This window comes from Dipodomys spectabilis, unplaced genomic scaffold (assembly GCF_019054845.1).
Source record: "Dipodomys spectabilis isolate Male_0828 unplaced genomic scaffold, ASM1905484v1 ptg000030l, whole genome shotgun sequence".
Lineage (NCBI taxonomy): Eukaryota > Metazoa > Chordata > Mammalia > Rodentia > Heteromyidae > Dipodomys > Dipodomys spectabilis.
Window position 1 is genome coordinate 12147750 of NW_024870707.1, and position 23098 is coordinate 12170847.

Here is a 23098-nt window from a genome sequence, read left to right on the forward strand (position 1 = left end):
CAGTACTGGCCCCCTGGTCCCGGGCCCCGGGGCGCGGCCGCCTCCCTCGCCGGGCCAAGCCGCGGAGTGGTGGCTGCCTGGGAGGGAGGGACCGGCGCTAAGGTGCCTGCATTTAAGGGTTCCATCTCCAGAGCGCCCGGGGCGCTGCCTGGCAGCGAGGGACCGGAACTTCCCGCCTCACACGCACACGAGCTAGCCGGTGCTCCCGGGACTGGGAGTAGGGAGCGGGCGGGGTCTACCGGGGAAACGCGGCGACCCCCAGCTCGGAGAGCCTGGCCACCCGCCGCGCGCGCAGGCGCACACGCGAGCATCAGCTCAGGCCCCCGCCCCGCCCCGGGCCCCGCCCTCCACTTCCGGGCCTGCGGGAAGGGGGTCTGCGCAGAGCCTGGGGCGCCCCCTGCAGGTAGGGCGGAGCTGCGGCCAGGCCCCGCCCCTGGAACGCCCACCGCAGACCCGAGAGGGCCCGCGAGGCCCAGCTTGAGACCCCCGCCTGCTTTTCTCCGGGGCGCTCGTAGTTGCCCTAACGACAGGGGAGCGTGCCTCGCTCACCCCCGGAGCGCGGGCCGGGGTTGTGGTTACCCTGGCTGCGGGGGGAGAGGCGGCGCGCGGCCCGATGCCCCGCCCCGTCCGGGCGCGGCCCCGCCCACCCGGGGCCGGCCCCGCCCTCCCTGCCGCCCGCGCCCTCGCTGTCGCCGCTGCCGCCGCGGGGCTCGCGGAGCCGCGGTGGGTGCCGCCGGGGCGCGGCTCGGAGCCGAGGCGAGCGGACAGCGCCTGGCATAAGCCGAGAGGAGCTGGGCCGCCCCTGCCGCGCCCACCAGCCCGCCCGGGATGCGGCACTGAGGCCCAGCATGGCCGGCCCGGGCCCCACCTTCCGGCTGCACCGGCTCGTCTGGGCGAACCGGCACCGCGAACTGGAGGCCGCGCTGCACAGCGGTCAGGTGAGGCCCCCTCCCGGCCAGTCCGCCTGGCCCCCTCCCGAGCGCAGCGTGCAAGCTGAAGGCCTGTGCCTGCCCTGCCCCGAGCTGCACCCACGCCCGGCCCCGGCCCCGGCCCCGGACCGGGTCACCTGCACTCACGCTCCATCCTTTGGCCGCTTCTCCAGCGCCGGGCCTTGTCCTGCGGTTTGCCCACCTCCTACTGCATCATCCCCTGAACTCTCCCGTGTCACCTCTGAGTCAAGCAGAGAAAGGAACCCCGCTGAACTCTTCCCATCCCTCGCCTGCATCTGTCTAGCCAGAGCCCTCCATCAGGCCTGCAGGTCTGCTGGAACCGAGAGCAGGAGAGATGGGGCAAGCCCTTCCCACAGCTTCCCTCCCCACCAGTCCCCTGCCCTCCCCAGTGCCCCTTCTCCACCAGGACACACAAGCCACCTTCTGCCATCTCCCTGGCCTGGCTGCCGCCCTTATATCCCAAAGTGACTCGGGCTGGGTTCAACCTTCTTGCCTTGGCCTCTCTTGCCCCCAGCTGTGCCCTATCTCCATCTCCCTTAGCACGACATAGAACAGGAAGATCCCCGGGGGCGCACTCCCCTGGAGCTGGCTGTATCACTGGGGAATCTGGAATCTGTCAGAGTCCTCCTTCGACATAATGCCAATGTGGGCAGAGAGAGCCGCCAGGGCTGGGCAGGTACTGCACTGGGCTTTCCTTATGGCCAGCGGTGGGGTTGGTGGGTGGGAGGGAGTGACCAGGGGCCAGTGGGAAGGCTTTCCTCAGCAATAAGGTATCCCTTAGTCCTGCAAGAGGCAGTCAGCACCGGAGACCCAGAGATGGTACAGTTGGTGCTCCAGTATCGGGATTTCCAGAGGGCTACACAGAGGCTGGCTGGCATTCCCGAATTGCTCAACAAACTCCGCCAGGTAAGGGCAGGGCCCAGGAGATGGTTAGTTAAGTGTGTGATGGTGGGGTTTTGTCAGGGGCCATCTTGGTCACCTGTGCCAAGCCTGGCTTAGAAGATCACCCAGCCCATGCAGTGTTGCTGTGTGGACCCCCACCTTACGGTCATGAGAGAAGAAAAGGATCCCAGGCCATGTGGATGAGATTGGAAGCAAAGTTTTCACTGGCGTGGAGGGCCCTGGCACTAGATGTCTCTATAGAACTTTAGACTTGGGCCTTCCTTGAGAATTAGATTTCTCCAGGGAAGGGCAGCTGGGTGGAGATGGCTTGGGCCACTGTTTTTCCTGGTTCTGTGTGTAGTCTGCCCTTCTGCATGCTGCAGAGGGTTAGCAGGGCAGGCCTGGAGGTCCTAGGGCCACTCAATATGCTTGTGGATGGAGGTAGACAAGGAGCCACCAGGCCCTCTTGCCTCCCGCCCAGGCTGGGCCTGATGGATAGCTTTCATTTCTCTCAGGCCCCTGATTTCTACGTGGAGATGAAGTGGGAGTTCACCAGCTGGGGTGAGTGGGGACCACTTGTGGCCCTCCCCCTCCCCAGGGACTTGGAGTGGGGCCTTCGGGGAAGACCCCAGTGACCTCAGGACTCCCTGCAGTGCCACTTGTGTCCAAAATGTGCCCAAGTGATGTGTACCGCGTGTGGAAGCGGGGTGAGAGCCTGCGGGTGGACACGAGTCTCCTGGGTTTTGAGCACATGACCTGGCAGCGTGGCCGGAGGAGCTTCATCTTCAAGGGCCAGGGTGAGCTCAGGGGCACTTGCTGCAGGCATTGGGATGTCTAGCACCCTCGAATGCTTCAGTGGCTTTCTCTGCACTATGCACATGGAGAAAAGCTGAGAGTAGCTGGTGCTAGTGGCTCACACCTATAATCCTAGCTACTCAGGAGGCTGACAGCTGAGGATCACAGTTCAAATCCAGCCCAGGCAGGAAAGGCCAATTAACCACCAGAAAACAGGAAGTAAAACTGTGGCTCAAAGTGCTAGAGTGCTAGCCTTGAGCTAAAAAGCTCTGGGACAGCATCCACGCCCTGAGTTCAGGCTGAGGGTGGAGGGGAATCCCGGGGCTGAGACTGTAGCCACTCAGCAGCAGGTAGCCTGCTGGTAGAGTCAATACTGATCTGTGTCCCCTCTCTACCCTCCTTTGCTGGCAGAGGAAGGAGCCCTGGTGATGGAAGTGGACCATGACCGACAGGTGGTGCACACAGAGACCTTAGGGATGGCTCTGCATGAGCCCGAAACACTGCTGGCCGCCATGCGGCCCAGCGAGGAGCACGTGGCCAGTCGCCTCACCTCCCCTATCGTCTCCACCCACCTGGATACGCGCAATGTGGCCTTTGAGAGGTCAGTTGGGCCCTGGCAGGCCCGGGGCAGCACGGGGGAGAGGTAACAAAAGTCACAGTGGATGAAGGCAGGGGAAGGCTAAGCCCTGAGGGTACGGGTAAGCTCTAAGGCTCCTGGTTGGGGCATCGGGAAGCTGAGGCCCCACCCTAGAGGCTGCTCAGATTGAGGGGTCACTTTGGTACCCTCACATGAGTACCCATTCCTTCCATTAAATGAAAATAGCACATTTTGTCTATTCACTAGTCTGTTCATAGACATTTATATTTTTCCCACCATTTGGACATGTACTGGGGGGGGGGGGCACATGCGTGCACACATGGGCTGGTACTGGGGCTTGAACTCTGGGCGCTGTCCCTCAGCTCTTCAGCTCAAGGCTAGCACTCTATCTCTTGAGCCACAGTGCCACTTCCGGTTTTCTAGTGGTTCATTGGAGATAAGAGTCTCTCGGACTTTCCTGCCTGGGCTGGCTTTGAACCGCGATCCTCAGATCTCAGCCTCCTGAGTAGCTAGGATGACAGGTGTGAGCCACCGGTGCCCGGCAGGGCCTTGCACTCTTTTTTTTTTTTTTTGGTCCGGTCGTGGGGCCTGAACTCTGGGCCTGGGCACTGTCCCTCAGCTCTTCAGCTCAAGGCTAGTGCTCTACCACTTGAGCCACAGCACCACTTCCGGCTTTTTTCTTATGTGGTGCTGAGGAATCGAACCCAGGGCCTTGAGCATGCAAGGCAAGCACTCTACCACTGAGCCACCTTCCCAGCCCCGGCCTTGCACTCTTGCTCAGCTTTTTCAGTCACAGCTGGTTCACTAACACTTGAGCCACATCTCCAGTAGGGCTTTTTTGCTTATTAATTGGAGGTAGACACTCATGGACTTTTTGACCCTAGCTGGCTTCAAACCATCCTCAGATCTCAGCTTCCTAAACATCTAGCTAGGATTACAGATGCGTGTGAGCTACTGTCACCTGGTCCATTTAGCCATTATGAATAACGATGCTATAAACACTTGTATACAAAATTTGTATGTGCATGTGTTTTCATTTTTCCTGAGTCTATGCCTTATATGGAACTGCTGAACAATGTAGTCACTTGATATTTAATTGTTCAATGAACTTTTTATCAATGGTGCTGTACCATTTCACACTCCTTCCAGCAGTGAAGGAGGGTTCTGATTTCTCCACATTCTCACTAACACTCCTGATGATTTGCATTCATTCATTCTTGGATTATATTGTTGGACTGTAGCCATCATAGCGGATGGAAAGTGGTACCTCGTTGTGGTTTTGATTTGCATTTCCCTAATGACTGATGATAAGCATCTTTTATGTACTTATTGGTCGTTTGTATATCTTCTTTGGAGAAATGACTATTTAGATTCTTTTTTTTTTTTTTTTTTTTCACTTGTTCTTGCTGTTCAGATTCTTTTTTTTTAATCTGTCATGAGGCCTGAACTCTAGGCCTGGGCACTGTCCCTCAGCTCTTCAACTCAAGGCTACCATTTGAGCCACAGCACCACTTCTGGCTTTTTCTGCTTTTGTGGTGCTGAGGAATTGAACCCCGGGCCTCAAGCATGCAAGACAAGCATTCTACCACTGAGCCACCTTCCCAGCCCTGTTCAGATTCTTTTTTTTTTTTTTTTTTTCTGGTTGTGGGTCTTGAACTCTGGGCTTGGGTGCTGTCCCTCAGCTCTTTAGCTCAAGGCGAGTGCTCTACCGCTTGAGCCACAGTGCCACTTCTGGTTTTCTGGTGGTTTATTGGAAATAAGAGTTTCACGGACTTTCCTGCCCAGGCTGGCTTTGAACCATGATCCTCAGATCTCAGCCTCCCTAGTAGCTAAGATTACAGGTGTGAGCCACCAGCGCCCGGCTTCCCTGTTCAGATTCTTTCACCATGATTTTAGTTGGGTTCTCTTCTGCTTTAGTTGTAAGAGTTCTCTATATATTCTAGATATAAGTCCTTTATTAGTTATATGATTTTCTCCATTTCTGTAGATTGTCTTTTTACTTTTTTTTTTTTTTTGCCAGTCCTGGGGCTTGAACTCAGGGCCTGAGCATTGTCTATGAGCTTCTTTTGCTCAAGGCTAGCACTCTACCACTTGAGCCACAGAGCCACTTCTGGTGTTTTCTGTGTACGTGGTTCTGAGGAATCAAACCCAGGGCTTCCTGCATGCTAGGCAAGCCCTCTGCCACTAAGCTATATTCCCAGCCATGTCTTTTTACTTTTTTGATGGTGTTTGCAACATCTCATTTTCTTTCTTCTTCTTCTTTTTTTTTGGGGGGGGAGGTCTGGTCGTGGGGCCTGAACTCTGGGCCTGGGCGCTGTCCCTCAGCTCTTCAGCTCAAGGCTAGCACTCTACCACTTGAGCCACAGCGCCACTTCTGGCTTTTTTTCTTTTTGCTTATGTGGTGCTGAGGAATCGAATCCAGGGCCTCAGGCATGCAAGGCAAGCGCTCTACCACTGAGCCACCTTCCCAGCCCCCTTTTTTTTTTTTTGACACTTCAGTTTTGGGGGGTTTGAACTCAAGGCCTCATGCTTGCTTGTCTGGCACTTTGTTACTTGAGCCATGTCTTACCGCCCTGTTTTTCACTGGTGGTTTTAGGAGAGTGTCTTGCTTCCCCACCCATCCTGAGTGTGTGCCTGAGCTTTGGTGCCTACTCAAGGTTTTCTTATATCACTGGGATCACAGATGTGAGCCTCCACGTCCAGGTTCCCTACTTGGAGATGGAATCTTACAGACTTTTCTCCCCGAGCTGCTCAGAAACTATGATCCTTCCAATCTTAGCCTTCTAACTAGTTAAGATTACAGGCCAACAGGGTCTGGCTAAAAACTTTGAATTTTTGATAACAGTTTTTCTTTTGTTGCCCATTATTTTGGACATACCTAATAAATTCATTACCAAATCTGAGGCCATGGAGATTTTCCCATTTTCTTCTAAAAGTTTTATAGTTTAGCTTTTTCAGCCATTTTGACCTAATCCTTAGGTATGTGAGTGCAACTTAATTCTTTCGTCTGTGACTATCTAGCTGTTTCAGCCTTTGTTAAAAATATTGTGCTTTTCCCATTAATTTTGCCACTGTTGTAAAAAAAAAAAAAAGTCATTTGGCTATAGATCAGGTTGGAGATTTTTTTTCCCCCAGAACTCTCTATTCTGTTCCCCTGGTCTTTTCTTGTGCTAGGACTTTTTATTGTCTTACTGTTTCTTTATAATAACTTTAACAGGGCTGGAAATGTGGTTCAGTGGTCGAGTGCTTGTCTAGCATGCATAAAACCCTTGGTTCGATTTCTCAATACCACATAAACAGAAAAAGCCAGAAGTGGTGCTATGGCTCAGGTGGTAGAGTGTTAGCCTTGAGCAAAAGAAGCTCAGGGACAGTGTCTAGGCCCTGAGTTCAGGCCCCAGGACTGCCCCCCCCCCAAAAAAAAAAGATCAGTAAGAACTTTAACATTGGAAAGCTTACTTTTTAATAGTTACAATTAAAGCAGGAGCTGCGGTGTTCGTGAATTCAGATCTCTGAGCTCTCACTTGGCTTTATTCTACTACTTGAGCCACTTTTTTTTTTTTTGAGCTCTTTAGCTCAAGGCTAGCGCGCTATAGCTTGAGCCATAGCACCACTTCCAGCTTTATCTGCTTATGTGGTGCTGAGGAATCTAACCCAGAGCCTCAGGCATGTGAGGGAGGCAGTCTACCACTGAGCCACCTTCCCAGCCCTTGAGCACTTCTTAAGTCCAGCTTTTTTTTTTTTTTTTTTTTTGGTCATGGGGCTTGAACTCTGGGCCTGAGTGCTGTCCCTCAGGTCTTCAGCTCAAGGCGAGCGCTCTACCACTTGAGCTACAGCGCCACTTCCGGTTTTCTGGTGGTTTATTGGAGATAGGAGTCCCACAGTCTTTCCTGCCCAGGCTGGCTTTGAACCGCGATCCTCAGATCTCAGCCTCCTGAGTAGCTAGGATTACAGGCGTGAGCCACCAGCACCCGGCTAAGTCCAGCATTTTTGCTGGCTCATTAGAATGGTGGATTTTTCTGCCTGGACTGGCTTGGAACCACTTAGCCTCCTGAGAAGTTAGGATTATAGATGTGAGCCACTGGCACCCAGCTTTCCAGTGTCTTAATGTGAAAGGTTAGGGTAATTGAGACCAACCTTCCTCCCTTCCTTTCTTTCTCAGGTGTTACTATGTTGCTCAAACTGGTCTCAAAAGTTGTTGTTGTTGTTGCTGTTGTTTTGCCAGTCCTGGGGCTTGAACTCAAGGCCTGGGCACTGTCCCTGGGCTTTTTTTTTCCTCTAGGCTAGCACTCTACCACTTGAGCCACAGCTCCATTTCTGGTTCTTTGGTGGTTAAGTGGAGGTTAGAAGCTCATGGACTTTTGTCTGTCTGTCTGACTTTGAACCATGATCCTTAGATCTCAGCCTTCTAAGTAGCTATGATTACAGGTGTGAGTCACCAGTGGCTGTCTGGGCTGTCTGGTCTCAAACTCTTTTTTTTGGAGGGGGGGAGGGTCCGGTCATGGGGCATGAACTCTGGGCCTGGGCCTGTCCCTCAGCTCTTCAGCTCAAGGCTAGCACTCTACCACTTGAGCCACAGTGCCACTTCCGGCATTTTCTTTTTGTTTATGTGGTGCTGAGGAATCGAACCCAGGGCCTCAAGCATGCAAGGCAAGCGCTCTACCGCTGAGCCACCTTCCCAGCCCCTGGTCTCAAACTCTTGACCTCAAATGGCCCTCCTTCTTACTTCAGCTTCTTTAGTATCTATCTGGGCTTCAGGTGTGCACCACTAATACCCAGCTCTTTCTTTCCTTCCCTTTCCTCCGCTTCCCTCCCCTCCCCTCCCCTCCCCTTCCCTTCCCTTCCCTTCCCTTCTCTTTCTTGCTTTCTTTTCTTTCTTTTTCTCCCTCTTTCTTTTCTGTCTTTTTCTCTCTTTCTTTCCTTCCTTTCTTCTTTCTTTCTTTCTTTCCATCTTTCTTTCTTTCTTTCTCCCTCCCCTTCTCTCTTTTTCCCTTTTTCCTTCCCTTCCTTCCTTTCTTTGTGCTGGTACTGGGCTTGACCTCAGGGCCTAGGCATTGTCCCTGAGTTTCTTTTGCTCAAGACTAGTGCTCACCACTTGAGCCACAACTCCACTTGGAACATTTTTTGAGTAGTTTATTGGATATGAGTCTCACAGACTTTCCTGCCTGGGCTGACTTCAAACTGTGAACTGTGATCCTTAGATCTCAACCTCCTGGCTCTCTGTAGAACTTTTTTTTTGTCAATTTTGGGGCTTGAACTTGGGGCCTGGGCGCTGTCCCAGAGCACTTTTTGCTAAAGGCTAGTGCTCTACCACTTGGAGCCACAGCACTACATCCAGTTTTCTGGTGGTTAATTGTGGTTAATTGAGTCTCATGGACTTTACTGCCCAGCCTGGCTTTGAACCACGATTCTCAGATCTCAGCCTCTTGAGTAGCTGGGATGCCTAGCATGAGCTACCAATACCTGGCTTCTTCATTTTTTTGTTATTGTTGTTTTTTTTTGTTTTTTGTTTTTGTTTTTGTTAGCCCTGGGGCTTGAACTCAGGGTCTCAGCACTGTCCATGAGCTTCTTTTGCTCAGGGCTAGCACTCTACCACTTGAGCCACAGTACCACGTCTGGCTTTTTCTGTGTATGTGGGACTGAGGAACCTAACCCAGGGCTTCATACATGCTAGGTAAGCCCTCTACCACTAAGCCACATTCCCAGCCCCCTTCTTTCTTAAATTGTCATTTACAGCTCTGTATTTCTCTCAAGCCTGACATTAGCTGTGTCCTATGAGTCTGGATATGTTATATCTTCATGTCTATGATCCAAAATATTTTCTGATTTCCCTCTGAGTTTATTCCAAAGATTATTTAGAACTGTGTTGTTTACAGTCCACATTTATGAGTTTCTAAGATAATTTTGTTATTTCTAATTTCCTTCTGTTATGTTTGAAAAATAATGTAGATGACATCTATTTTGTTTTATTGAAATTTCTTTCATAATCTTAAAGTGATCTCAGGGACATTTCATGTGCATTTGAGAAAGGTGAAGTGCTCTCGGAAGATTTATAAAAGTCTAGTTTATAGTACTGTTCATGTCTTCTGCTTCTTTGTTGATTACAAAAAGCAGCTCCTCATGGAGGACAGAAAGTATGTGAAAATAAATTAGAAATGGAATTCGTTATTCAATTTTTAAATTGGTCTCTTTTTTTTTCTTCTGGGTCTGGCACTTGAACGCTGGGCCTGGGCGCTGTCCCTGAGCTCTTCAGCTCAAGGCTAGCACTCTACCACTTTGAGCCACAGTGCCACTTCTGGTTTTCTGGTGGTTAATTAGAGATAAGAGTCTCGCAGACCTTCTTGCCTGGGCTAGCTTCGAGCCATGACCCTCAGATCACAGCCTCCTGAGTAGCTAGGCTTACAGGCGTGAGCCACCAGGGCATGGCTAGTTTGTAACTCTTTATTATGAAAATGTTAAAATATGAGCTGGGGGTTATAGATCAGAGGTAGAGTACTTGTCTGGCATGTATGCCTGAGGCCCTAAGTTCAGTCTTCAGCACTGAAGAAAGCAGAGTAACGGAGGGAGTTAAGGGGAAAAGGAGAGAGGAGAGTAAGGCATTCAAAAGGAAAGAAGAGAGGGAGGAAGAGAAGAAGGAAGAGAGGAAGCAGAAAGGAAAGGATGGAGGGACAGGGAGGAAAAGGAAGGAGGGAAGGATGGGCATAGGAAGGGAGGAAAGGAGAGGGAAGGTGGATAGAGTATTTACTGATCAAACTCAGCTTCAGCCTTATCAACCTTTTATCCATCTCATAGCTGTCCTTCCTCACCTTTTCCCTCTTTGCTTTCTGAGAATATTTTAAAGCACATCTTAGTTCCCTTATCATCTCAACAGTTAAATGTTTCTGTGCTAGCAGATAAAGATAAGGATATTTATAAACCCAGCCTCAACGCCATTATCATAGCTAATAAAATGAACAACAATCCTCAGTCCTTGTTCAAGCATTCCCAGCTGCCCGGCAGCCTCTTCAGATCCCTTTGTCTCACCGTGGAAAGAGCCCTGGGAGCCGGGCAGCCAGGCTCTGTGAGCTGGAGGGAGCTTTGGTTGTGTGGGAGCCTCACAAGCTTCTGTTTGGTTTGTTCCAGGAACAAGTGTGGCATCTGGGGATGGCGGTCTGAGAAGATGGAGACTGTTAGCGGCTACGAAGCCAAGGCAGGAGAGGCCACTGGAGAGGGCTGGGGGGGGGGGGACAGACAAGGTCCAGGAGCTTGCCACATTCCTTGCCCCCCCCCATTCTCCTGCCCCCATGTGGAGAGAGAGACAGAGTAGCTCTTAGAGCCGGGAAGTTCTGTGTGGCCAGAGACAGGCCTGCTGAGCCCTACCCAGGCTGTGAAGTCAGAGGAAGAGCATTTTCTTCCTGGCGTTCAGGATGTATCTCCTGGCTAGTGACTCCTGGGGCTCAGACCCTGCCATCTGCTCCCTCATCTGTCTCTGGGGACAGGAGGAGTTGGGTGCTGTGCTGCTGAAGCTGGGTGTGGGGGAAGTTTCTGAATGCCCAGCTTCCCCATGTCCCCCTCTGCTCCCCAGGTGTACAGTGCCACCAACGTGGAGCTGGTGACACGCACACGCACAGAACACCTCTCTGATCAGGACAAGTCGAGGACCAAAGGTAAACCCAGGTGCGCCTGCCTGCTGCCCAGTCACACACTGGTCTGGGGTCAGGGCCAGAGTATTGGGGACCAGCTGGGAGGCTGTCCCCCTACCCCCCTCAGCAGGAGGGCTTCCCGGTAGGGGGCAGGGGGCAGTCTGGGTGGTAGCCCAGTTTTCCCTCATGGGCTCCATCCTCTGATCCCTAGGAGGGAAGACTCCATTCCAGTCCTTCCTGGGGATGGCCCAGCAGCATTCCTCCTACAGTGGGGTGAGCAGGGCTGGGGGAAGGGCTGGGCTGACCCTGGGTGGGCAGGGTGCCATCCTGGTCAGCCTGAGGGCTAAGTCTGGTCCTGGGGCCCACCCAGGCTCCTGTGCAGCAAGCAGCCAGCCCCACCAACCCCACAGCCATTTCCCCCGAAGAATACTTCGACCCCAGCTTCAGCCTGGAGTCAAGAAACATTGGCCGCCCCATTGAGATGTCCAGCAAAGTACAGAGGTGAGGCCTGGGGAGCTGGCTGGGGACTTCCTTCAAGGGTGGGGACCCTGCCTGGACCCCCCCCCCCACTGATTCCTGTCACACCTGGATCCATCACAGTGTGGGCCTGCTCCTCTAGCCAGCCTCTTTCTGGAGCCACGGCTCTCACTTACCTGTGCTTCTGAGCACGTGTGTGTGGCTTGGCCCAGGAAACTGGTGACGCTTGGATGCAGGATTGAATGAATGCCGAGTAGCACAATCTGTGGGTTTTTGTGTTGTTTTTTAATTCAACTTAATGATCATGGACCAAGAGCCAGAGCATGGCAGAGTGGGAAGGGCCCACAGCCCTGCTATCACAGCTGTGTTCACGGTAAATGTCTTCCCCCATATGAGTTTGATTTCCTGCTTATGGACAAGAGACATCACACTTGCAGGGGAGGGGTCTGATGAGCAGATGTCAATGGTCACAGTGGACAGAGCCTAATGCCTCCAAGGCCACCTCACAGAGATCCTCTCATGCACCAGGGGAGGAGCTGGGATTCAAACTCCTGCAGTCCTGACCCTTGGCATCCACTGGACACATCAGTACCACAAAGTATGAGGTGCTGGCCAGCTCTGGTAGGGGAGGAAGACAGGGCTGTGGATAAAGCCCCGAAGCCCACAGCCTGGCCCCTGCCCTCCTCATCCAGACCAGATGCCTGGGCACAAAGCCGTGGACACTTATCTGCGCCCAGGGACTGAAGCAGTGTGTGCTTCAGGGCCAGGCTGCAGGGCTGTCTCTAGGGGAGATAACGGGCAGCTGAGCAGGGAGGAGGGTATCACAGGTAGGTGACAGGAGAGGATAGGCCTTGGAGGACAGACCACCAGAGGGTCCCTGATTCCAGGCCTTGGAGGAAAGACCACCAGAGGGTCCTTGATTCCATGCTCTGGCCATCTGGGCAGGTTCAAGGCAACACTGTGGCTGAGCGAGGAGCACCCGCTTTCTCTGGGTGACCAGGTGACACCTATCATTGACCTGATGGCCATCAGCAATGCTCACTTTGCTAAGCTGCGGGACTTCATCACCCTGCGCCTCCCGCCAGGCTTCCCTGTCAAGATTGGTGAGAGGGAGGCGGGCCTGGGTATGGGTCTTCCTCAAGGATGGGGGAATTGTGAGGAGCAGGCAGCTCAGTCCCAGCTGTCTCCTCCCAGAGATTCCCCTCTTCCACGTGCTCAATGCCCGCATCACCTTCAGCAACCTGTGCGGCTGTGATGAGCCTCTGAGCTCAGTGAGGGTGCTGGCCTCCAGCTCTGCAGCCTCCAGCTCTGCGGCCTCCAGCACTGCGGCAGCTGTTTCAGGTATGGATGCAGGTAACCGAGGAGGCCGTGCGGCTCTGTGGTGGCTGAGCCTCCGAGACTGAGCGTGCTCCCCTGCTGCCTATCCAGGGAGCCCTTTCCCATGTGAGGTGGACCCCACTGTGTTTGAAGTACCCGAGGGGTACAGTGTGCTGGGTGCAGAGCGCAGCGAACCCCTTCGGGATGAAGATGACGACCTGCTGCAGTTTGCCATCCAGCAGAGCCTGCTGGAGGCGGGCACAGAGGCAGAGCAGGTGGGACTTGGGCAGGGGGTGGACCTCGGCCGCCTCAGCCACAGGGCTGAGTTGACAGCTTGGGCTGGGGCTTTGCAGGTGACTGTGTGGGAAGCCCTGACCAACACGAGGCCTGGCACTCACCCTCCTCAAGCCACAGTATATGAGGAGCAGCTTCAGCTGGAGCGGTGAGACCCTGCAGCACCCGCCAGGTCCCCTGCCTTGGTTGGGCCAAACCTGATGGGTCCCGGGGAGGTCCTAGGACCCCAGTCCCTCATCAGAGCAGGGCTGATCACCACCAAAAACTGAGAGAGAGGGGAAAACAGTCCTTGAACCTCCCCTTCCCTCCCTTTCTCTGATCTCCTTGTCTCCCAGAGCCTTGTGCCTGCCCCTTTGCTCCTCCCTCTCCAGCCTTCTTGCTCACTGTTCTGTTCTCCCCCTCTTACCTTTGCTGGAAGAGCTCTCCAGGAAAGCCTGCAGCTGTCCACAGAGTCCAGGGGCCCAGGATCCCCTCAGAACATGCCCCCATCCCATGCCCCCCCAAGCTTTGAGGAGCAGCTTCGCCTGGCTCTGGAATTGTCTTCGAGGGAGCAGGAGGAGCGGGAGCGGCGGGGTCAGCAGGAGGAAGAGGACTTGCAGCGCATCCTGCAGCTGTCACTCACGGAGCACTGAGTCTGGGGCCACTCCCTCCACTTGCTTTTGTAATTTATTTATTTATAAACTGTCTGCTGCTGAGCCTGGAGTCCTGGGGGTGGGCTGGAACCGAGATGGAAATAAAGAGGCCGTCAGCAGAGGACTTGCTCTACTCACTGGGCTAGAGCTGAGGGACAGGTTGGCCTATGACTTCAGACCTAGCCCGGAATCCTAGCCAGGGCCCCCTCAGCCTCTCTTACCCTCCAGGCTGTAAAAGAGGAGCCGCTTGGGCTGTCCATGGACAGTTCCGGGGAGCCCGCTCCACCCACCTACCCGAGTCCTGTGGTCCTTCCCGCACCCAGCCTGGCCTCCTCCACCCCGTCCCCGCAGTGCAGGCCCAGGTTGCACCCTGATTCCTTCCCCAACTCCTGCGTGCTGATGTGGGCAGCGTGGTCTGTCGTGCTGATGTGGGCAGGTCCCTTCCCTCCGCACAGCTGGAAATCGGGCTTAGCCCTGCCCGCCGCCAAGGCGGCCCTGAGAATCCCCGGAACCCCATGCGTCCCAGATTCGTGCAGAGGAGACCCTGCCCACCCTCCAGGAGAAATGTTTGGGTCGCTGAGTCAGAGCCACCGCGCCTGACCTCAGACCGGTGTCCTCCACCGCGGCCACCCCAGGACCGACCTCCGCTAGGTGAAGCGCGGTGGACCCAGACTGCCCGGCTGATCTAATCGGGCGGAGCCGGGGTAGGCGGGAGGCCTCGGGCTGCCGGTGAGGGCGGCTCACCTGCGCCGGGCCCGGCCCCGCCCCTCACCTGCGCTGGCCCCGCCCCAGTGCGGGGGCGGGGCGGGGCGGCGGCACCGCACAGACGGGAGGGGCGGGGCGGCCGCTGGGCGAGGGCCCGCAGGCCCGGCGGGCCGGGCGTCTGGCCCTTTAAGGGCCGCCCCCGAGGAGGTGCCAGGCCCTGGCGGCTCCGGTCTCCTTCCTGGTCCTGCGGGCCGGGACCGTCCGCGGGGCTGCGGGAGGGGGCCCGCGCCTGCCGTTCGCCCAGCCGCTCCGCCCGGCCTGGCCCATGGCCCTGGTCACCGTGAGCCGCTCGCCCCCGGCCAGCGGCCACTCCACGCCCGTGGGGCTCGCGGTGAGTCCGGCTTTGCCCTGCCCGCGCAGTCGGCTGCCAGCTGGGCCTGAGCGCGCACGTCCTGCCCGGGCAGCCGCCCACTCGTGGGTGAGGTGGGTGGAGGGGTCCCGGGTCTTAGCCTCTGGGGCGCCCGCCCCCAGCCCGGGAGCCCCGATCGCCCCCCGCCGGCAGCCCGGGAGCCCCGATCGCCCCCCCGCCCCCAGCCCGGGAGCCCCGATCGCCCCCCGCCGACAGCCCGGGAGCCCAGATCGCCCCCCGCCGGCAGCCCGGGAGCCCCGATCGCCCCCCGCCGGCAGCCCGGGAGCCCCGATCGCCCCCCGCCGGCAGTGTCTGGACCTGGGCTCCCCAGTGCCTCCCAGTGGAGGAGGGACTGGCGTGGGAAGGGATCGATGCCAGCCCGGAGGGGGAGGGGCTCGCCTTCACTCCCCGCGGGCCGCTTTCTCCGCAGGGCGCCGCCGTCAGGGGCCGAGGCCGGCTGCAGCGCAGGTGAGCCGCTCTCCTGCCCCTGGGCCTGGCCCCCGCCACCCCTTACTCCAGATAGAGCCGAAGGCGTCTCGGCCAGACCTCACTAGTGCGTGCGTGGGGTCTTTCACCCACTCCCCTCCTCGCTCTCAGACCAGTAGTCGCCGGCCCACGAGCAGGATGGGACAAGGCCCGAGGATTTGCCGCTCCCCTGTTAGGTTTACAGCAGACCAGTGGGCAGAGGCTGGAGACCTTGACGCTGACTCTCCCAGTACCTGGGCCACACCCAGAGTCCTGTTAGAGACACCAGCTCCCCGCCGCATCCCACCTGTCTGACCCCTGAGAGGGGAATGAGCAAAACATCCACTTTCCATAGCCCTTGGGGACTCGGCTGCTCCCTACCATTTGAGGAGCCGTCGGGACCCTAATGATCTCCAACCATTCTGTCAGGCAGAGCTTTGCAGTGCTCCGTGGGGCTGTCCTGGGACTACAGGATGGAGGGGACAATGGTGACGGGGTTGAGGCTGGCTCTGAGCCAGTGGACGCCGCCCCTGGTGAGGAACCACCCCACAGTGACCAGACGGACGGGCAGGGGGCCCAGAGTCCCTGGAAACAGGTGCAAAGGCAGCACCTGCACCTCATGGTGGAGATGCTGAGGCCCCAGGATGACATCCGCCTGGTGAGGAGCCCCGCGGGCGGTGCTGTAGCTCCGATGTCTGCCAGGGAGCAAGGGTGTAGAGTGGGGACCCTCCCTGGGCTCTGGTGGCTCACGCCTGTCATCCTAGCTTCTCAGGAGGCTGAGACCTGAGGATCACGGTTCAAAGCCAGCCCAGGCAGGAAAGTTCTTGAGACTCCGATCTCCAGTTAACCACCAGAAAACCAGAAGTGGTACTGAAGAGCTCAGGGACAGTGCCCAGGCCCAGAGTTCAAGCCCCATGACTGACAAAAAATAAAAATAAAAACAAGTGGGAACTCTCCAGGCAGAGGAGGGGCCACCCAACCTGTAGCTCTCTGCAGCTCCTGCTGGTCACCTGCAATCAGCTGGGAAAGGGCAGAGGACATTGGTTCTGCATGAGTCATAGGGTCAAATTCAACCCACAAGGTGGAAGGCAGTATGCTAAAGGGGCCTAGGTGAAGAGCAGGCTACCCACACAGGGGGCCGAGGTCTGCTGGATCTCAAAGACCATCTCCCACCTGGCTCCAGTGGCTCACACCTATTATCCAAGCTACTTAGAAGGCTGAGATCTGAGAATCATGGTTCAAAGCCAGCCAGGGCAAGAAAGTCCGTGAAACTCTTATTTCCAATAAACCACCAGAAAACCGGAAGTGACACTGTGGCTCAAGTGGTAGAGTGCTAGCCCTAAGCTGAAGAGCTGAGGGGCAATGCCCAGGCCCAAAGTTCAAGCCCCACAACTGACCAAAAAAAGACCATCTCCCAAATTAGGTTGAGATAAGATACCCGTCCTCAGCAAAATGTGAAGTCTCTGGTAAAGCTGGAGCACAAGCCCCCTCTGTGCGATTCAGTCAGTCCACAGAGTTTTTGGTGTTAATCACTTCCTGATTGATATGGCAAGTGGTGTGATTTTTAAAAAACCTTGCAAGGCAGAAACAAAACCAGGCCACATCTTTCAGTCCCACTCCACCCTTTTACACAGTGAACATTATGAAACACTTTGTTGGACCCTGAAGTCCTGAAATTGAGAGCCCCTGGTCCTGTATCAGGAAGCTGGGGTGGGAATGGGGGGGGGACAGGGTCAGCGAGGCTGTTCTGAACCAGTGTGTGCCACGAGGGGTGGGGATCAGTGTCTTCCCACCCAAAGTGGTGACTCAGGGCTCCTTCCGTCTCTCATAGGCAGCCCAGCTGGAGGCAGCCCGACCCCCTCGGCTCCGCTACCTACTGGTGGTCTCCTCAGGAGAATGTCTAAGCCAGGAGGAGACGGTGCTCCTGGGGGTGGACTTCCCTGATAGCAGGTATGGTCAGGGACAGGAAGGGGGGGGGCAAGGAATGAGATGCTGGAGAATAGTGACTCTCCTGTCCCCTGCCAGCTCCCCCAGCTGCACCCTGGGCCTGGTCTTACCCCTCTGGAGTGACACTCAAGTGTACCTAGACGGAGACGGGTAAGAGATCGCCACGGGGGAGGGGCAGGGCAGAGGGGAACAAGCAGACTGGGCCTGGAACATGCGTCCTACTCTCAGCAATACTTCAGATTTACTGTGTGATCTTGGGCAAGTCACCTAACCTTCTCTGGGCTTCTGTCTCCTCACATCTGGCAAATGGGCAGGGTTTTTGTCTGAGAACCTGGAGTCTGGTTCTACTTCCCTGGGGTCTCGTACAGGGGCTTCAGTGTGACATCTGGTGGGCAGAGCCGAATCTTCAAGCCCATCTCCATCCAGACCATGTGGTAAGCGCCATGGTGGCCCAGCATCCTCTTCTGGGGGGGAGGGGAGGGCCCGGCTGAGGGCAGCAAGGAGGACTCCATGACCCAGCCTTTCCTCCTCGCCCAGGGCCACGCTCCAGGTGTTGCACCAGGCATGCGAGGCGGCTCTTGGCAGTGGCCTTGTGCCTGGTGGCAGTGCCCTTGCCTGGGCTGCCCAGTACCAGGAGAAACTGAACTCGGACCAGAGCTGCCTCAACGAGTGGACGGCCATGGCTGACCTAGAGTCCCTGCGGCCCCCTACGGCTGAGTCTGGCCAGTCAGTGTGGGGCAGGGGTGAGGGTGGGCTGGTGGAGGAGGTATGGGGAAGGGGTGGGCTGGAGGAGGAGGTGGGGGGGCATGATGGAGAGCACGGGCCCCTAACTGAGGGGTTCCACTCCCAGGCCCTCAGAACAGGAGCAGATGGAGCAGGCCATCCGGGCTGAGCTGTGGCAGGTGTTGGACTCCAGTGACCTAGAGACCATCACTTCCAAAGAGGTGGGCAGGGATGGGGGGAGAGGAGGACCCTGGCCAGGGCTATAGGTTTGCCCTTCCTGGAGGCCTTTCTAGCCTGCTTTCCTGCAGTCCTGAGCCATCCTCTAATGCCCCGGTTTCAGTAGTCTAGCTGGGATGGGTACTGGCCCCAGAGGCCCCGGAGGCACTAGGGACGGGAACCTTCCTCCACTTGGGCCCTGCCTGCAGATCCGCCAGGCCCTGGAGCTGCGCCTAGGCTGCCCTCTCCAACAGTACCGCGATTTCATCGACAATCAGATGCTCCTGCTCATGGCCCAGCAGGACCGGGCTTCCAGAATCTTCCCTCACCTTTACCTGGTGAGCGCAGCTGGGGGCGGGACAGTGCAGCTGCTGGAAGGGGCACAGCTGGAGGCCAAGACCTGATTCTTTCCTCACCCCACAGGGCTCTGAGTGGAATGCAGCCAACCTGGAGGAGCTGCAGAGAAACAGGTGGGCTTCCATGCCCCTCATCCAAGCCATCTCATCTTTCCATTCTCTCAGCCTCTCCAAGGAGGACCCTGGCCAGCTTCTGGGGTCTCAGATCACCCTCAGATCACTATTTAGTTCTTGCATCAGTCCTCATGCCAAGACAGGATAGTGTCTTTGTTGTCCCATTGGTTAGCCCCTAGTCCTCTCCCTATGTTTTAAAGCAAGTGCAGAAATAAGGCCTCAACTATGCTGAGATCAGCTAGCACTTGGCCAGCAGCACACACGCCTGCGCACCTGGCCACATTTCAGGAGCATGCCTTCTCCCAGTTGGGATGTGGCTGCCTGCTTGGCACCTTGATCTCTCCACAGGGGCCTCCGGGATCTCTGTGCTGGTCCTTGTTTTTAGGGGGCTGCAGTTTTAGCTCTAAAGCTGTTTGCTCTGTAGCTGAGTTCTCAGAACGGTGGAAGTGTTAAGTGTTGCTGACCTCATATCCTTGGACTCAATGGAGAAACTCACAGAAAAAAAAAAGAAAAAGAAAAAAGATCTGTGAGTCATCTGACAGCGGGCACTTTTCTTTTCTTCCCACAGTCAGTGCTGCCACTGCCTGACTTTCAAAACTAAGAACAATGCTGGGCGCTGGTGGCTCATGCTTGTAACCTTAGCTTCTTAGGAGGCTGAAAATTCTGGTTCAATGCCAGGCCTGGCAGGAAAGTCTGTGAGGTTCTGATCTCCAGTTAACCAACACAAAGCTGGAAGTGGAGCTGTGGTAGAATACCAGTCCAAATTGTTTTTGTCAGTCATGGGGCTTGAACTCTGGGCCTGAGCACTATTCTCAGTTCTTCAGCTCAAGGCTAGCGCTCTTCCATTTGAGCCACAGCGCCACTTCCAGTTTTCTGGTGGTTAACTGGAGATGAGAGTCTCATGGATTTTCCTGCCTAGGCTGGCTTTGAACTGGGATCCTCAGGTCTCAGCCTCCTGAGTAGCTAGGATTACAGGTGTGAGCCACTGGCTCCCAGCTTAGAGGACCAGTCTTAAGCAAAAAAAAGCTAAAAGAACCCTGGCCTTGATTTCAAGCCCCCAGTACCAGCACAAAAACAAAACCTAAGAACCAAACACAAATGCTCAGGGTCTGTTGGGTGCAACACCATGGCTTGTAGGGCCTGGTGTCAGCCTGGCCTCCGGCCCTCTGGTACAGGGTAAGCCACATCCTGAACATGGCCCGGGAGATTGACAACTTCTACCCCGAGCGCTTCACCTACCACAACGTGCGCCTGTGGGATGAGGAATCAGCCCAGCTGCTGCCGCACTGGAAGGAGACGCACAACTTCATTGAGGAGGCGAGGTTGGGTTCCCTGTGCTGCGCTGCCCAGCCCAGAGCTCGCTGGCGGGGCCCCAACTTCAACAGGGCCCTGTTCTCTCCCCTCTCCCCCCTCTGCCTTCAGTTCTCTTCCCTCCTCTCACCCTTGGTATCCCTCCTTCCTTCTCCCTCTGCTGGGTTCTGATCTATTAACCCACCCCTGGCTGTGCTGCTGGGCCCTCTGTGGGGTGCAGGAGCCAGTCTGACCACATACACCCCCCCCCCCACAGAGCGCAGGGCACCCGGGTGCTGGTCCACTGCAAGATGGGTGTCAGTCGCTCGGCCGCCACGGTGGTGGCCTATGCCATGAAGCAGTATGGCTGGGGCCTGGAGAAGGCTCTTCTCCACGTGCAGGGGCTCCGGCCCATCGCCCGGCCCAACCCCGGCTTCCTGCGCCAGCTGCAAACCTACCAGGGCATTCTGACTGCCAGGTAGGGGGTGGGGGACAAGAGGATGGATATGGGTGCTCAGCGTGGCCGCTGTCTCTCAGGGCTCACTCAGTCGCTTCTTCACAGCCGGCAGAGCCATGTCTGGGAGCAGAAAGTGGGTGGGGCCTCCGCAGAGCCGCCCCTGGCCCCCGAAGTCTGCACCCCCTACCCACCTCTCCCACCAGAACCAGGGGGCACCGGGGAGGTGAAGGTTATGGATTTGGAGGAAAGTCCAGTGGGCCCCAAAGAAGAGCCTGGGCTGCGGCCCCGGATCAACCTCCGGGGGGTCATGCGCTCCATCAGCCTCCTGGAGCCCTCGGAGCTGGAGCCAGATAGTGTCCAGGAGGCTGCTGACCTGCCAGAGGTGAGGCTGGCCGGGGAACTCATCGCAGTGGCTGCTCGCCAGGAGGAAGGCCAGGGAAATCTAGCATGGGTGATCGATTTCAGGCTCCAAGCAGGTGCCGCATGGGTCCAGTGCAGGCACCCCCCCCACCCCGGGTCTCCTGGGAATGCCTCACTCCTGAGGTGTCAGCCTTTTTTCTGCCACACTACACAGGCCAGACTGAGGATGGGGACCACAACCTGGGGTGATCCTTTCTGTCCCTCAGAGCAGCTGAGACCACCCCAGTGAGGGCAGAGGGCCCAGGGTCTGGGGAGCCTGGTGATGAGCCAAGGAATAGGAATTGTCCCCACAGCTGCAGGCTGGCTTTGGAGGTGCCTCCAGGCCTGGAGGGGCTGGGTAAGATGGTCTCTGAAGCCCCTTCTGGTCTGAGAAAACACAGCAAAGGACCAAATGGAGAGGGACCCTGGCCCTCACAGACACATACCTCCTGAATGAGTACCCCGGGCCTTAAGTGCTGTGGGGCACAAGGCTAGGGCAGGAAGCTGGGCCTGGCTGGAGGAAGCCAATCCACATGACTCCATGTCAGATGCTGACAAGAGGCTTATGGAGGGACTGTGAAGGTGGCTTAGTGGTAGAGTGCTTGCCTAGCATGCACGAAGCCCTGGGTTCGATTCCTCAGTACGACATACACAGACAAAAGCGGGAAGCGGTGCTGTGGCTCAAGTGGTAGAGCACTTGCCTTGAGCTGAAGAGCTGAGGGACAGCGCCCAGGCCCAGAGTTCAAACCCCATAACCGACAAAAAAAAAAAAAAAAAGGCTTATGGAGGCGGCTCTGGGCACAGACCCCCAGAGAGGCCCAGAGATTTTCAGAGAAGTATGGATGCTGCCAAAGGCACCCACACACACACAGCTACCTAGCTCAGTTCAGGGCCTGGGCTGACTACAATGCTGGAAGGTTGGGAGGAGGAAAGGCAGGTGAGGCCTGCTGGCAGGTGCGGGGGTCAGAAGGCGGCTACAGTGGAGCTCTTGGGAACTGTGGACTGACAACAGCTGATTTTGTGTATTCACTCAACAAACATTCTGCACCTACCCTTTTCCTGACTCCGACTGCCCTGTGGCTTGTGTCCTCACTCGTCCAGGTTTTCTCTTCCCACGAGTCTTCAGATGAAGAGGGAACTCAGCTCTCAAGAGCTAAGGGAGGCCACCGGCTCCGCAAGGGGCCTTGGCCTGCCCTGAAGTCTCGCCAGTCTGTGGTGGCCCTGCAGAGCGCTGCCCTCGTAGCCAGCCGGACCCGGGCCTTCCAGGAGCAGGGAGAGGACAGCATGTGCTCCACGCCCAGACTTTGGAAGGTGGTGAGACAGACCAGCGTGGATGACAGCCAGGAGGAAGGCCAGGCCTGAGCCCTCCCTTTAGTGTACCCCTAGACACTAAATAGACTTGGACAGGCACCCCACATGCCTGGGGACCACATGCTCCTTAGCCCTCTCAGCCCTCCCAAGACCTGTCACCGCAGCCTCAGGACTGAGACCCGCCTCCACTGTCAAGGGCTCAAGACTTTAAGGGGGATGTGGGTAGTGACTGAAGGTGCCTTCTGGGGTGACAATACCCCCATGTTCATTTTCAACTCACCCTAAAATGCTCACCTGCAGCCATGGAATCAAACCCAGAGTTTTCAGGGCAGATTTTCTGTCTCAAGCTCTCCACCATGGTCCACCGTCCCCGGCTCCACCTCTCCTGCCTTCCCCACTGTGCTGCTAGAGGCTCTTGGTCAGGGAACAATGTCCCAAAGGAACCCTAGTCCCCCTGCCCCGGGGACTGGCAGGCCACCTGCCCTGTACACCTCACACCTGGCCTAGAGTCTCCCCCGGTGCCCCCTACATTCCTCCCTCTTCTACCCCCACCCACCCTCCTCTCATGGCCCTCACTGAGTCACAGGGCGCCAGGCCAAAAGAAGTCTTTTGCTCCGCGGCCAGTCACTTTTTCATAGTCTTATAGTATGTGGCTTTGTACTGAGAAATAAAAACATTGTTATTTTCCATTTGATGACAATGCCACCTGTCTTTTGATCAGTTCCGCCTCTGCACGCGGTGCTGAGCCTTGCTAACCTCCCAGCTCAGTCAGCCTCCCAGGGGCCTCATGACAGATCTGGTTGGCAGAGTGCAGTATTTAGGGGTGGGGAGGGAAGAACAGGATGGAAAGGAGGTGGAGTGTGGCTCAAGAAAGAGGGAGAGGGCCTGGGAAGGTGGCTCAGTGGTAGAGTGCTTGCCTTGCATGCCTGAGGCCCTGGGTTCGATTCCTCAGCACCACATAAGCAGAAAAAGCCGCAAGTGGTGCTGTGGATCAAGTGGGAGAGCGCTAGCCTTGAGCTGAAGAGCTGAGGGACAGTGCCCAGGCCCAGAGTTCAGGCCCCATGACCGACAAAAAAATAAATAAAATAAAAAAAAGAGGGAGAACGGGGTATTGGTGGCTCACACCTGTAATCCTAGCTACT

At 56.3% G+C, this 23098-nt stretch overlaps 2 protein-coding genes across 9 annotated transcripts; both read left to right on the plus strand.

The window, feature by feature from the left end:
• The first annotated feature begins 723 nt into the window (after positions 1–723).
• Positions 724–13686, plus strand: Ankrd13d (ankyrin repeat domain 13D). Of its 7 annotated transcripts, none has more exons than XM_042676454.1 (15): positions 724–938; positions 1491–1626; positions 1714–1856; positions 2348–2393; positions 2474–2629; positions 3039–3228; positions 10345–10411; positions 10787–10868; positions 11056–11117; positions 11215–11345; positions 12267–12424; positions 12516–12662; positions 12750–12913; positions 12992–13080; positions 13351–13686. In XM_042676454.1, the coding sequence occupies exons 1-15, from the start codon at positions 849–851 to the stop codon at positions 13562–13564; spliced, it is 1875 nt and encodes a 624-aa protein (XP_042532388.1). In that variant the 5' UTR covers positions 724–848; the 3' UTR covers positions 13565–13686. The 7 variants fall into 7 exon arrangements, with proteins under 7 accessions (XP_042532388.1, XP_042532390.1, XP_042532391.1 ...); XM_042676456.1 differs by having other exon boundaries at positions 2486–2629; XM_042676457.1 differs by having other exon boundaries at positions 1732–1856.
• A 787-nt stretch (positions 13687–14473) lies between these two features.
• Ssh3 (slingshot protein phosphatase 3) lies at positions 14474–22645 on the plus strand. 2 transcript variants are annotated; one of them, XM_042676509.1, is made up of 14 exons: positions 14474–14660; positions 15109–15146; positions 15573–15801; positions 16975–17093; positions 17169–17240; positions 17459–17524; positions 17628–17822; positions 17941–18034; positions 18239–18367; positions 18453–18499; positions 19675–19821; positions 20067–20267; positions 20352–20628; positions 21747–22645. In XM_042676509.1, the coding sequence occupies exons 1-14, from the start codon at positions 14595–14597 to the stop codon at positions 22005–22007; spliced, it is 1941 nt and encodes a 646-aa protein (XP_042532443.1). In that variant the 5' UTR covers positions 14474–14594; the 3' UTR covers positions 22008–22645. The 2 variants fall into 2 exon arrangements, with proteins under 2 accessions (XP_042532443.1, XP_042532444.1); XM_042676510.1 differs by having other exon boundaries at positions 17628–17816.
• Positions 22646–23098: the final 453 nt, after the last annotated feature.